Below are 13660 nucleotides of genomic sequence, written 5' to 3'. Positions count from 1 at the left end.
CTCGGGGAAATGCAACTCAAAACCACAATGAGCTATCACCTCACATCTGTTAGGATGGCTATTATCAAAACATGAACTAGCAGACAATCCTTTATCTAAAGGAAGTGAGAACATTAACTCAAAAGGGTATATACACCTCTCTGTTCATTGCAACATTGTTTACAACAGCCAAGACATAGAAGCAGCCTAAGTGTCCAGGAAGCAACAGTTAGAACTGGACATGGAACAATAGACAATAGGAAGAGGAGTACGGCAAGGCTGTATATTGTCACCCTGCTTAACTTCTATGCAGAGTACATCATGAGAAACGCTGGGCTGGAAGAAACACAAGCTGGAATCAAGATTGCTGGGAGAAATATCAATCACCTCAGATATGCAGATGACACCACCCTTATTGCAGAAAGTGAAGAGAAACTAAAAAGCCTCTTGATGAAAGTAAAAGAGGAGAGTGAAAACTTGGCCTAAAGCTCAACATTCAGAAAACGAAGATCATGCCATCTGGTCCCATCACTTCATGGGAAATAGATGGGGAAACAGTGGAAAACAGTGTCAGACTTTATTTTTGGGGGCTCCAAAATCACTGCAGATGGTGATTGCAGCCATGAAATTAAAAGATGCTTACTCCTTGGAAGAAAAGTTATGACCAACCTAGATAGCATATTCAAAAGCAGAGACATTACTTTGCCAACAAAGGTCCATCAGGTCAAGGCTATGGTTTTTCCAGTGGTCATGTATGGATGCTAGAGTTGGACTGTGAAGAAAGCTGAGTGCTGAAGAATTGATGCTTTTGAACTGTGGTGTTGGAGAAGACTCTTGAGAGTCCCTTGGACTGCAAGGAGATCCAACCAGTCCATTCTGTAGGATATCAGTCCTGGGATTTCTTTGCAAGAAATGATGCTAAAGCTGAAACTCCAGTACTTTGGCCTCCTCATGGGAAATGTTGACTGATTGGAAAAGACTCTGATGCTGGGAGGGATTGGGGGCAGGAGGAGAAGGGGACGACCGAGGGTGAGACGGCTGGATGGCATCACCAACTCGATGGATGTGAGTCTGAGTGAACTCCGGGAGTTGGTGATGGACAGAGAGGCCTGGTGTGCTGTGATTCATGGGGTTGCAAAGAGTTGGACACGACTGAGTGACTGAACTGAACTGAACTGAAGTGTCCATAGATGGATGAAGAATATATGGTGTATATACACCATATTACTCAGCCATAAAAGGGAAGAAAATCTTGCCATTTGCAACAACATGTTTGAACCTCGAGGGCATTATACACTAAGTGAAATAACTCAGACAGAGAAAGACAAATACTGCATGATCTCACTTTTATGTGGAATCTAAAAGCAAAAACCTCAGAGCACACAGAACAGATTGGTGGTTGCTAGACATTGGGAATGAGGGGTAATGAAATGGGTGAAGGTGGTCAAAATGCCTGGGGATGTAATGTTATAGCTTGTTTACTATAGTGAATAATACTGTATTGTGTATTTGAAAGTTGCTAAGAGAGTAAATCTTAAAAGTTCTCATTACAAGGAAAAAAATTAAACTGTATGTGGTGATGGCTGTTGACTAGATTTATTGTGATGATCATTTTGTAATATATATATTTCAAAACATTATTTATATAACCAAAACTGATACAGTGTTATATAGAAATTACATCTTAATTTTTTAATGAAGAAAAAGCAAGACCCAAAAGGATCCAAGAGTTCTAAGTAATTTAACTATGTCCTAGAGCAAACCTTAACAACATTTATAGGAGTATAAAAATATCCAGACCCCAAGAAATAAAATTCAGAATATCTGGCAAATAAGCAAAAATTTGCACACATGCCAAGAAGCAAGAAAATATATCACTTTAAAAAATGAATCAATCAAAACCAACCCAGAACTGACACAGATTTTAGAATTAGCAGATAAGGACAGTAAGCCGTTATTATGAAGAAGATAAAAGCACATGAAAAGATGCTCAACTTCATTAGACCTCAGGGAAATGCAAGCCTAAACCACATGAGATTCTACTTCACATTCAGTAGGAAGATTCGAATGAAAAAGAAAAAGATAATAACAAGTGTTGAAATTGGAACCTTCATCCGCTCTTACACGGTCCTGGTGGGAAAGTAAAACGATGCAGCTGCTTTGGAAAGTCTGGCGGTTCCCTGAAAGTTAAACATAGAGTTACTGTATCCCCCAGAAATTCCATTCAGGGACACAAACTCAAGAAAATTTAAAATATATATCTATGCAAAAACCTGTACACAAGTGTTTGTTGTAGCATTATTCACAATGGCCAAAATATAATCCAGACAACCCAGATGTCCATCAGCAGATAAATGGATAAACAAAATGCAGCGTATCTATACAATGGAATATTATTTGTCAACAAAAAGAAATGAAGTACTGACACATGCTTGCAGCATGGATGAACCTTGACTATGTTATACTACATGAAATCTCCTGCACAAAAGAACAAATATGTCTTGTTCTGTTCATGCAAAGTAGGTAGAACAGTCAAGTTTAGAGAGATACAAAGTATAATAGAGATTACTAGGGGCTGGCAGGAGGAGGAAAGGTGGAGTTACTGTTTAATGAGCAGTTTCTTTTTTAAAAAATTCTGGAAATAAGTAGTGATGATGGTTGTACAACATTGCGAATGTACTTTCAATGCCACTGGATGGTACACTTGTAAATTATTAAGATGGTAAATTGTATGTGTATCTTAACTGTAATAACCTAGCAAATCAATTTAAATGTAACAGTTCACCTGCATTCATAAAAATATAAAAACTCATCTATTCTCGTAGGGCCTTATCACCATTTCTTCAGCCCTTAACCTTAACCTTTTCTAGGCCAGAGGATCTTGTCTTCCAGACTTTGTGAAGTCACTGTGAAGACAGTTATCTGTTACTGGGAAACTTTACACTTCCTTGCAGGAATCCGTGGAAAGAGCCCCATTTCCTCACAACCTCCACAGCTTAGGTAGCATACATCCATCCCAGGTGGTGAAATGCCTCACCTGTCTAGTTGGGTGTGCCTTATCATCACTTCTGGGTAGTTTCTCCTGTGTTGTCTAGAGGAATGTGGATGAAGAAGAAAATGTATTTCAATCCTCTGTCTCACATGGGCCACTTAAATATTTTTAATGATAAATTCTTAAGAAAAGCCAGTCTCTTAGAGAATTAGCAGTATTTAGTTAAAAGGAACTGTGGCATCAAGGTCTACAGTCTTTACTCTCACTTTTTTGGTCCCAGTGCAAGGTATTTTTAGTCTGGTTGTGTCTCTAAAGATAGACATAGCTAGCAGCAGACAGGGCAGTTGCAGCTGTTGACCATGGTCTGGCAGCTGGCTTTCCTGGTGGCACAGATGGTATAGAATCCACCTGCAATGCAGGAGACCTGGCTTTGATCCATGGTTGTGAAGATCCCCTGGAGAAGGAAATTTCTACCCATTCCAGTAGTCTTGCCTGGGAAATCCCGTGGACAGAGGAGCCTGGCAGGCTTACAGTCCATAAGGTCACAAAGAGTCAGACATGACTGAGCAGCTAACACTTCACTTTGGACCTTGAATTTAGTTTCTTTTTTTTTTTTTTTTTTTTAAGGAGGAAAGCAAGAAATCAGATCAGACTTCAGGTCATCTCAATAAGCAGAGTGAGCCCTGCCAGTCTCACTCTTTCATTACCCTGTGGTCTACCAATGTGTTCCACAGAGTGCTTTTTCTTCATAGATGTGATCTAATCCTCACTAATACGTCTTTCTCAGAGTTGCTGTCTCATTGATTATATGTTCCTTAGCCTTACTGAGAAAATAGAGCCTCTTGAAGTTTGTATCTGTCTTTCTCAATAAATGGAAATTTGGTAACTGCAAAAGTGAAATCATTTTTGTTGTCAGCAATGGTTACTTGAAATTTTGTTTTGTTTTCCTATTAGAGTATGTATTAGTTCACAAGCATTTTCTCCACTTTCTTCATCCCTTGGTCAAGATTATCACAAAAGGAAGTCTGAGGCATTCCCCAAAAGTAACTCTTGGTTTTACATGTCTTAGAATTCTTTCAACTGCCAGGGATTACTACATAGCTCCAAAACTTTGGGATTTATCAGCAAGTCAGTCTTCTTATACTGTTCTTTCCTATCTGGCGTCGTCTGCCCTGTGACCAAGCTCTTACTTCTCTTTGGTCATTTTCACATCAAGGAAGCCAGGTTTGCAATCCATAGTGAATTTTTTTTTCTTTTTTTTTTTTCATAGTGAATTTAATGTAGTAAATCTATTCAGAGTGGCTTAGGGAGGGAAATAGTTTTTGGCAATGTCTTCATAAAAAATTAAAGACCTGGAGGAATGACCATCAACCAAAACACAATCTGAGAAAACAAAGGAGGCAGCCAACATGGGCCAGAATGAAGAGTTTCTTGTGTGCAAAGAATATAAATGTTGTGCCTTGACATTTCTCCAGGAATTGCTTTTGCTGTAATTTTTCTTTGAAACTTGTATAAATCAAGAGAGATGATCTGCACCCTAACTCAGCTTGGTTCTCTTGACTCTGAGGTCAACTCTTTGCTTTAACCCATGTTTGTCAGTGCATGGGGTATCAGTGCATGAGAACAGTTCAGACCTGCTAGTGGGGATCTTCAACCTAAAGAACCAGTCGTGTATGAGATGTCATTCTTGCCTTCAGGAAGCTTTCAGTCCACTTTGAGAGACAGACCTATAAATTGGGGGGGCTTCCCTCGTGGCTCAGTGGTAAAGAATCTGCCTGCCAATGCAGGAGACGTGGGTTGAATCCCTGATCCTGGAAGATCCCACATGCTGCCGAGCAACTAAGCCCTGGTGCCACAACTGCTGAGAGTGTGCTCTGCAGCCTGGGAGCCAGCTCTCACAAGCCCACGTGTCTGCAGTTACTAAAGCCAGCACACCCTAGGGCCAGTGCTCCATGACAAGAGAAGCGCCTGCAGTGCGAGGCCCGCACACTGCAGCTAGAGTAGCCCCCGCTTTCTCTTAGCTAGAGAGAAGCCAGAGCAGGAGTGAAGCCCCTGCACAACCAAAATGAAATAAATAAGTAGAGTTATTTGTTCTAAAAAGATTTGTGGGATCCCACTGGAGACAGTAACTTGCTTAGGGAAGCTGGAGTAGTCTTCTATTTTGAGCTAGATCTGAAATAAGGAATAGAGGTTTTCCAAATAGAGAAGATTAGTGGGGGAAAAAGCTTTCTAGGTAGAGGAAGTAGCATATGCAGAGACTTGGAAGCATGAAAGAGCCTTGTGGTTTATATGACTGGCACAGCATTCAGTGAGGCTGGAAAGCAGAGTATAACGAAAACTACCACACAAAAAATAGATGTCCTTTTCATCATAGGGGACTGGAATGCAAAAGTAGGAAGACAGGAGATACCTGAAGTAACAGGCAAGTGTAGCCTTGAAGTACAAAATGAAGTAGGGCAAAGGCTAACAAAGTTTGGCCAAGAGAACCCACTGGTCATAGCAAACACCCTCTTCCAACAACACGAGAGACGACTCTACACATGGACATCACCAGATGGTCAATACCAAAGTCAGATTGATTATATTCTTTGCAGCTGAAGATGGGGAAGCTCTATAGCAAAACAAGCTCTTCAGCAAAAACAAGACCAGGAGCTGACTGGATCAGATCAACAACTCCTTACTGCAAAATTCAGACTTAAATTGAACAAAGTTGGGAAAACCACTACACCATTCAGGTATGGCCTAAATCAAACCCCTTACGTTTATACAGTGGAAGTGACAAATAGATTCAAGGGATTAGATCTGATAGACAGAGTCCCAGAAGAACTGTGGACAGAGGTTTGTAACATTGTATAGGAGGCAGTTATCAAAACCATCCCCACAAAAAGGAAATGGCAAAATGCTTGTCTGAGAAGACCTTACAAATAGCTGAGAAAAGAAGAGAAGCAAAAGTCAAAGAAGCAAAAGAAAAGTATATCCATCTGAATGCAGAGTTCCAAAGAATAGCAAGGAGAGAAAAGAAAGGAGGAGCAAGAACAGCAAGGAGATCCTCAGTGATCAGTGCAAGGAAATAGAGGAAAATAATAGAATGGGAAAGACAAGAAATCTCTTCAAGAAAATTAGAGATACCAAGGCAACGTTTCATGCAAAGATGGGCACAATAAGGGACAGAAATGGTATGGACCTAACAGAAGCAGAAGATATGGCAAGCATACCCAGAGTCAGTTGGCACATATACAGAGTCAGTTCAGTTCAGTTGCTCGGTTGTGTCCGACTCTTTGCGACCTCATCAGGAGAACTGTACAAAAAAGATCTTCATGACCCAGATAACCGTGATGGTGTGATCACTCACCTAGAGCCAGACATCCTGGAGTGTGAAGTTAAGTGGGCCTTAGGAAGCATCACTATGAGCAAAGCTAGTGGAGGTGATGGAATTTCAGCTGAGTAATTTCAAATCCTAAAAGATGATGCTGTCAAAGTGCTGCACTCAATATGCCAGCAAATTTGGAAAACTCAGCAGTGGCCACAGGACTGGAAAAGGTCAGTTTTCATTCCAATCCCAAAGAAAGGCAATGCCCAAAAATGTTCAAACTACCGCACAGTTGCACTCATCTCACATGCTAGCAAAGTAGTGCTCAAAATTCTCCAAGCCAGGCTTCAGTGGTTCGTGAACCAAGAACTTCCAGATGTTCAAGCTGAATTTAGACAAGGCAGAGGAGCCAGAGATCAAATTGCCAACATCCATTGGATCATCAAAAAAGTGAGAGAGTTCCAGAAAAAATTTACTTGTCCTTTATTGACTATGCCAAAGCCTTTGACCGTGTAGATCACAACAAACTGTGGAAAATTCTTAAAGAGATGAGAATACCAGACCACCTGACCTGCCTCCTGAGAAAACTGTCTGCAGGTGAAGAAGCAACAGTTAGAATCAGACATGAAACAATGGACTGGTTCAAAATTGGGAAAGGAGTATGACAAGTCTGTATATTCGCACCTTATTTATTTATTTAACTTATATGCAGAGTACATCATGAGAAACGCTGGGCTGGAAGAAGCACAAGCTGGAATCAAGATTGCTGGGAGAAATATCAATCACCTCAGATAAGCAGATGACACCACCCTTATGGCAAAAAGTGAAGAGGAGCTAAAAAACCTCTTGATGAAAGTGAAAGAGGAGAGTGAAGAAGTTGGCTTAAAGCTCAACATTCAGAAAATGAAGATCATGGCATCTGGTCCCATCACTTCATGGGAAATAGAAGGGGAAACAGTGGAAACAATGTCAGACTTTATTTTGGGGGGCTCCAAAATCACTGCAGATGGTGATTGCAGCCATGAAATTATGGTGATTGCAGCCATGAAATTAAAAGATGCTTACTCCTTGGAAGGAAAGTTATGACCAACCTAGATAGCATATTCAAAAGCGGAGACATTACTTTGCCAACAAAGGTCCGTCTAGTCAAGGCTATGGTTTTTCCAGTGGTCGTGTATGGATGTAGGGTTGGGCTATAAGAAAGCTGAGTGCTGAAGAATTGATGCTTTTGAGCTGTGGTGTTGGAGGAGACTCTTGAGAGTCCCTTGGACTGCAAGGAGATCAAACCAGTCAATCCTAAAGGAAATCAATCCTGAATATTCATTGTAAGAACTGATGCTGAAGCTCTACTACTTTGGCCACCTGATGCAAAGAGCTGATTCATGGGAAAAGACCCTGATGCTGGGAAAGATTGAAGGCAGGCAGAGAAGGGGACTACAGAGGATGAGATGGTTGGATGGCATCACTGACTCTAAGTTTAAGCAAGCTCCAGGAGTTGGTGATGGACACAGAAGCCTGGCGTGCTGCAGTCCCAGGGGTCGCAAAGAGTCGGACACAACTAATCAACTGATCTGAACTGAACGGATAGGAACAGGATGGGGAGAGGTCGTGATGTCTGTCTTTGCAAGCAGTCTACTATTGTATGGAAGCAGATTGTGAAGACTTGCATATAAGGGAAAGATTTGGAACTTACCCTAAAGGCAACAGGAAGCTATGAGAAGTTACTTGTTTTATTTTTAGATACTAAGGTAATGTGATTTTCTGCTCAAAACCTCTTAGGTAAGAAAACAGGGCTCTCCTGCCGTCCCCATGGTTGCCCCAGAAGCCATTACGCTAGTACAGTGGCCCACGCTTTCGTCAGTTGTTGGGATCAAGAGTGGGCCAGTTGAAATCCTCCCTTCATATTTTTTGTTCTACTGAAAATAAGTGGTGGCCTTTTGCTAATATTTGAAACTGTGAGATATAAACCTTGTGGAATGCTAGGTGGCTACATAAAGACAGCTGCTTTGTACAGAGAAGCAGAAGGTGACAGATGGAATCCTGAAGGCCTTGGAATCCACCCATTCTGATAGCCCTCTTTGCCTAGGCTTGTTCAGGTCTGGTCTGTGTCTCTCTTGTAACCACAGGAATCCCAGCTAATACAAAGAGAGGTTAATACCTGCAAGTAGGGAGTTTCAAATGACAGCATAAAAATCTGAAACCAGCTGAGTTTGGGGGGTCATTATAATTGGAAGTTTTATTAACTGTTACTGGTATGTAAGAAAGCTACTGCTTTTTATATTTTATGTGCAGCTACTCTCCTCTTTCTGATGGCTTTTTGACTGAATCTCTTGGAGTTTCCTAGACCAACATTTAGATTATCAGAGAATAGTTATATTTTGTCCGTTTCCTTTCCTGTATACATATATACATATGTGTGTGTGTGTAATTTCTTTTTCGTCTCTTGGTCAGAATCTTTAGAGCAGTATTATGTAATAGCAATGATATTCATCATTCTTATCCTTTTCCTCACTTCGTGAAAAAAGATTTTAATGTTTTCATCTTGGGTATAGTTTTTATAGTTCATGTCTGTAAAATAGTCTTCATCATACTAAGAGGATATTTTTTCCTCCAACCTGAGTTTAGTTTGAATGTTTTTTCTTTTAATGTATTTTTTTGGTTGCACTAGGTCTTCGTTGCTGCACACAGACTTTGTCTAGTTACGGTGAGCAGGGGCTGCTCTTCATCGTGGTGCTCCGGCTTCTCATTGCGGTGGCTTCTCTTGTTACAGAGCGCAGGGTCTAGGTGTGCGGGCTCTGGTAGATGGGACTCTCAGCTGTAGAGCACTGGATCAGTAGTTGTGGCATACTGGCTTAGTTGCTCCCAGACATGTGGAATCTTCCTGAACCTGGGGTTGAACCAAGATCCCCGGCATTGGCAGGCAGATTCTTTTATATACTGTGCTACCAGGGAAGTTCCTGGTTTGAATTTTTTTTAATTTGAAATGGGATAGCACATTCTTTCAAATGACTTTTCAGTAATTATCAAGTTCATATTACTTTTCCTTAGTATATGGAATAAGTTAGTTACCTTATTTATTACATTTGAATTGTCCTTACACTCTGCCGTAATCCCTGCTGGTCTCAATGTCCATTGCTTTCCTGCAGTCCTGAATTTGATGTGATAACATAAGTAGCCCAGAGCCATGTCCTCGTTTGCGTGGTTCTAACACGTATGCATTTTGTTTTAACATTTGTGCCGTGCAAAACGGAAATCACCAATATTTTACTTAGTACATTTATATTCATATACTTTGTTTTTTGGTATAATATCTGTCAGATTTGGATTAGGGAAAAAAATGAAGAACGCTTCTTTTTTTTGTGCTCTGAAATTGTTTAAATGCAAAAGAAAAGCTGAATTGACTCCATAATGCCATCTCTTTATGAGTGACATACATCTTTGGCAATCATTTGACTCAGATCTTTTACCTCTTATTGAACCAACTGTGGTAACTTACATTTTGCTAGGGAATTTTTCAGGTTATTTATACTTTCAAATTAATATGAATAAAATTTATAATATTCTTTGTTTTCGGTACTTATAGTTTTTCTCATTTCTGAAATTGTCTATATGTATATTTCCTTTGCTCTTCTTTCTCTTTCTTTCTGTCATATTTGCTAGGAGTTTGTAATAGTTTCATTTTTTTATCCCAATTTATGTCTTTTCCAGTTCATTAATTTGTTTTATTTTTATTGATTCACTCTACTATTTTTGAATTTGATCTACTTTTTCTAGCCTTTTGTGTTGAATAATGTTCGCGTATTTTCAATAAAGTATCTAACAAAGTCATTTAAGGCTGTGATGTTTTTGGAATGTATTTGGTGACATCTCATATGTATTGATATCTAATGTTTTCAGTTTGGTTCATTTTTAATGTATAATTCTGTTTTTATTTTCTCTTTGACCCAAGGGCTCTTAGAAGAATGAAAGTTACCTGTATAGTTTCTACTTTTAAAACATTTTGTTTTGAGACGATCTTTTGTCCTAGAATGTGTATTCAACCTAAATTGACAATAAGCAGGGTCTGGTTTTATCTTTATCATTCCCTCTTGAAAGTAAAGCTTTCTTTCCAGCCAACCTTCCTGCTCCTCCTACCATACCTAAGGAGCAGTCTTTAATTGTCAGTATAATCATTAAGTTTTTCATATCTTTTGAGCAAATATTGGTACTGAAACTCTGTGGAGCATTAAGTCAGAGATATTTCCAGACTTATTCAGATAAATTCAGGTAAAAAATCAAGGCAAAATCTTGCTGTACAAATTGGACATGTCAGTTGTCTTTCGCTATAGAACATTTCATACCAGCTGTGCCAAACAGTGCAGAGATCAAGGAAGTTAATGTTGGAATGATTCAGAGTTTGATCAGTTTAATTCAGGCATGGTTCAGAGAGGATGGTTGGATTTTATTGAAGGGGATGGAAGGAAATGATTTGCTAGAAAAGAGAAGAAAGGGCTTTCCAGAGACAAATAGTTACAAAGGCCAGTAATAAAATACCTATGTATATATACTTATGTTGTATGTATATGTGTTCATTACAGTTTACAAACCCTTTCATGTCCACTACTTTATTTAAGCATTACAGTAGTTCTTTGAGAAGGTATAATTATTATTTCCTGTCTGGTTGCTTGAAACACTGATGTCTAAAGAGCCTAGTATGGAACCTAGATCTCCCAGCGTGAGGCTCACTGTTTTTTCCATTATTTCATGCTAAGAAGGCAGCCCTCTAGATGGTTGTCCCCAGCACAGCCCCTAGTGAGGATCAGGAGAAGGAAGGAGGGGTCTGGCTACCTGGGTGTCCGCAAAACGTGTAACCTCAGTGTTTGTCTCATTTGAGATCCCTGCAGTGAAGTTGAACGAGTTGCTCGAGAACTTTTACGTCACCGTAAAGAAGAGTGACGGCTCAGACTTCCTGGCCACGTCGCTGCACGCCATCCGCCGAGGCCTGGACCGCATCCTGAAGAATGCAGGGGTGGGCTTCTCCATCACCAGCAGCACCTTCAGCTCGTCCACCAAGAAACTCAAGGAGAAGCTGTGGGTGCTGAGTAAGGCAGGGATGTCAGGGGCCCGCTCCCGCAACATCGTCTACTTTTCCGTCTCGGACGAGGAGGAGATGTGGCAGGCGGGGTGTCTAGGGGATGACAGCCCTATCACGCTCCTGTCCACTGTGGTCAAGTACAACAGCCAGTACCTGAACATGAGGACGCTGCAGGAGCATGCCGACCTGATGTACGGCGACATCGAGCTGCTCACAGACCCACAGAACCATTCCTACTTCGCCCGGACAGACAGCGTCAAGCGGGAGAGCCGGAGCGCTTCCAGCCGCGTTTGCCACGGCAAGATCTACCACGAGCATTCCCGGGGCCACAAACAGTGTCCTTACTGCCTCCTCTACAAGTACATGTACGTCCACCGGCCGCCCACCCAGATGGAGGCCAAGTCCCCTTTCTACCTTACAGCCAGGAAGGAGGCTGCAGACATGGGCAGGGTGTGGTACGAGGAGCAGAGGATGGGCCTGCGGTCTCTTCGGGGAGTTGTCCCGAACTTAGCCAAGAAGGTCAAGCTGGAAAACTGTGAGAACTTCACCTTCGTCTCATTCACTCAGGTGTCCAGGAGGCTCAGCTCCCACAGCTGCTGCCAGTGAGTGTCCCCTGCGTCCCGGCCACTACCCCACTCATCCTGGTCAGGGGGTGCTCCCCCCTGCAGCCAAGGCTAGAGCTCTGAGGCGGCTGGGATGACCATGACTTCATGGTCAGGGTGTGGGACTTCCTGTTTCTTTGACTTCAGATTTGTTTTTTTTAACTGAAAGTAGACAAGTGAAGATTTAGAATGTTTTATCCAGGTGTGTGTCACCTCTGTTAAATTATAGAATCTAATACAATGTATAAATAACTACATACACAAGAGCAAGGAAGTTCATTTTATCTAGTGCCTTTTTAGCACAGATTTTCTCAAAAAAAGAAAAAAAAACTATTTCAGTAGTCATTAAAAAAAAAATCCCAGTAGCCTAGTAGCTTTAGAATGTTTTGAAGACTCTAAACACTTTAATGAATTACAGTGAGGATCTAGGAAGAGAGAGGCAGACAGATTAACTACTTCCAGGAGAGAACTTGCGCCTGGCACTCCTCTTCATGTTTTGTTGGTGGATAACTTGATCCTGCAGAGCATGCAGCCTTGCTTGGTGGAAGGTCATGGAGCTCCACTCAGTCATGCTGATAGGAAAGCAGGGCTGCTCTTAGCCCTGGGAGGAACTTGATCTCTGCATCAATGGAGACAGTTTTATGAAAAAAGATAAATACACCAAACAGTGCTTGTGAGAACAAGATTTCCAGTGAACTAGGTGGTTCGAGGGAACTTCCTGCAGTGAGAGAAAGTGTCTTGGAAAAGCGATCTGTGATCAAAACGTGAAAAACCTCCTGAAGCAGAAGTGCCTACATTTTCTTTCTCAGCGTGCTGTGAAAGCTGCTTTTGTTTGACCACTGTTTAGAGGTTTGTTTTTTTTTTTTTGATCTGTTCTTTGTGTCATGCAGTTGTTCTGTCAGCATATAGCACTGGATATGTAAAACAACTGAAAGTAATTTTCAGGCCTAACCAGGAAAAAAAACTAACAAAATAAGCTGCAGAGAAAACAAATCCCCAAATGTGTTTATATTAAAGAGTTTTGAAGTATATTTGTCAAAGTATGACTCTTTCAGCCACAAGAGATGTCATCATTTGAGGTTGGCACCAATGCTTGGGACACGGTGATGTGTCAGCCTGCCAGGTAAGCAAACCCAGCATCAAGGACATAGTGGTAAAAATCAGACCACGGTGATAGGCTGTTAACACAGTGTGAACACATTTCACTAGGTGAGATTTAATCTGACCGTATGTTATTCACACATTAATAGAAAGTTATCATAACTGCTCTCAATTATAAATGAAAAAGGAACCCAAAGAGTACTAATTAATAAAAATAACTGCTAGGGAATCTTTATTTGTATCTTAGGAATGACTGTCACAACCTTACCATTTTGTTCCTATGTGTGCTTTCTAACCCACAATTAAAACTCCAGTATACATTCATTTTGCAGGAGTCCTAAAATTAGTCATATTTCTTTTTCAAAATTTTGTTTTAGTATTAATCGTTTTTAAACAATCATTCACTGGCCCTTGAAATATGTAATACTTCCTTTAATGGAGAAGACTCAACCAATGCTGCCTTAAGGTTTCAGGTTATTCCCTTTTTAGTTCCTGCAACACTTATTTTATTAGTTGATCTTTCCTGAATGTAGATTAACTTTGGTATGTCTCCGTCTGTATGTAAATTACAGGTAATATGTAATAAGCAGTATTATAAGCTA

General features: G+C 40.7%; 1 protein-coding gene across 2 annotated transcripts in view; it reads left to right on the top strand.

The window, feature by feature from the left end:
• Positions 1–12988, top strand: part of KIAA1958 (KIAA1958 ortholog) — a 126457-nt gene extending 113469 nt beyond the window's left edge. Inside the window, exon 5 of one of the 2 annotated variants that reach the window (XR_011253895.1) lies at positions 11155–12314. Coding sequence is in view for 1 of the 2 variants with exons in the window: in XM_069573868.1 (XP_069429969.1) it covers positions 11155–11961 (807 nt within the window). In the remaining variant the exon portion in view is untranslated. Of the gene's footprint in view, positions 1–11154 lie in introns of both variants that reach the window. The other variant, XM_069573868.1, reaches the window with a different exon arrangement.
• The last annotated feature ends 672 nt before the right edge of the window (positions 12989–13660 follow it).

The sequence above is a fragment of the Ovis canadensis genome, chromosome 2 (genome assembly GCF_042477335.2).
Source record: "Ovis canadensis isolate MfBH-ARS-UI-01 breed Bighorn chromosome 2, ARS-UI_OviCan_v2, whole genome shotgun sequence".
In the NCBI taxonomy this organism is placed as follows: Eukaryota; Metazoa; Chordata; class Mammalia; order Artiodactyla; family Bovidae; genus Ovis; species Ovis canadensis.
This window is presented reverse-complemented; position numbering and strand designations above follow the sequence as displayed.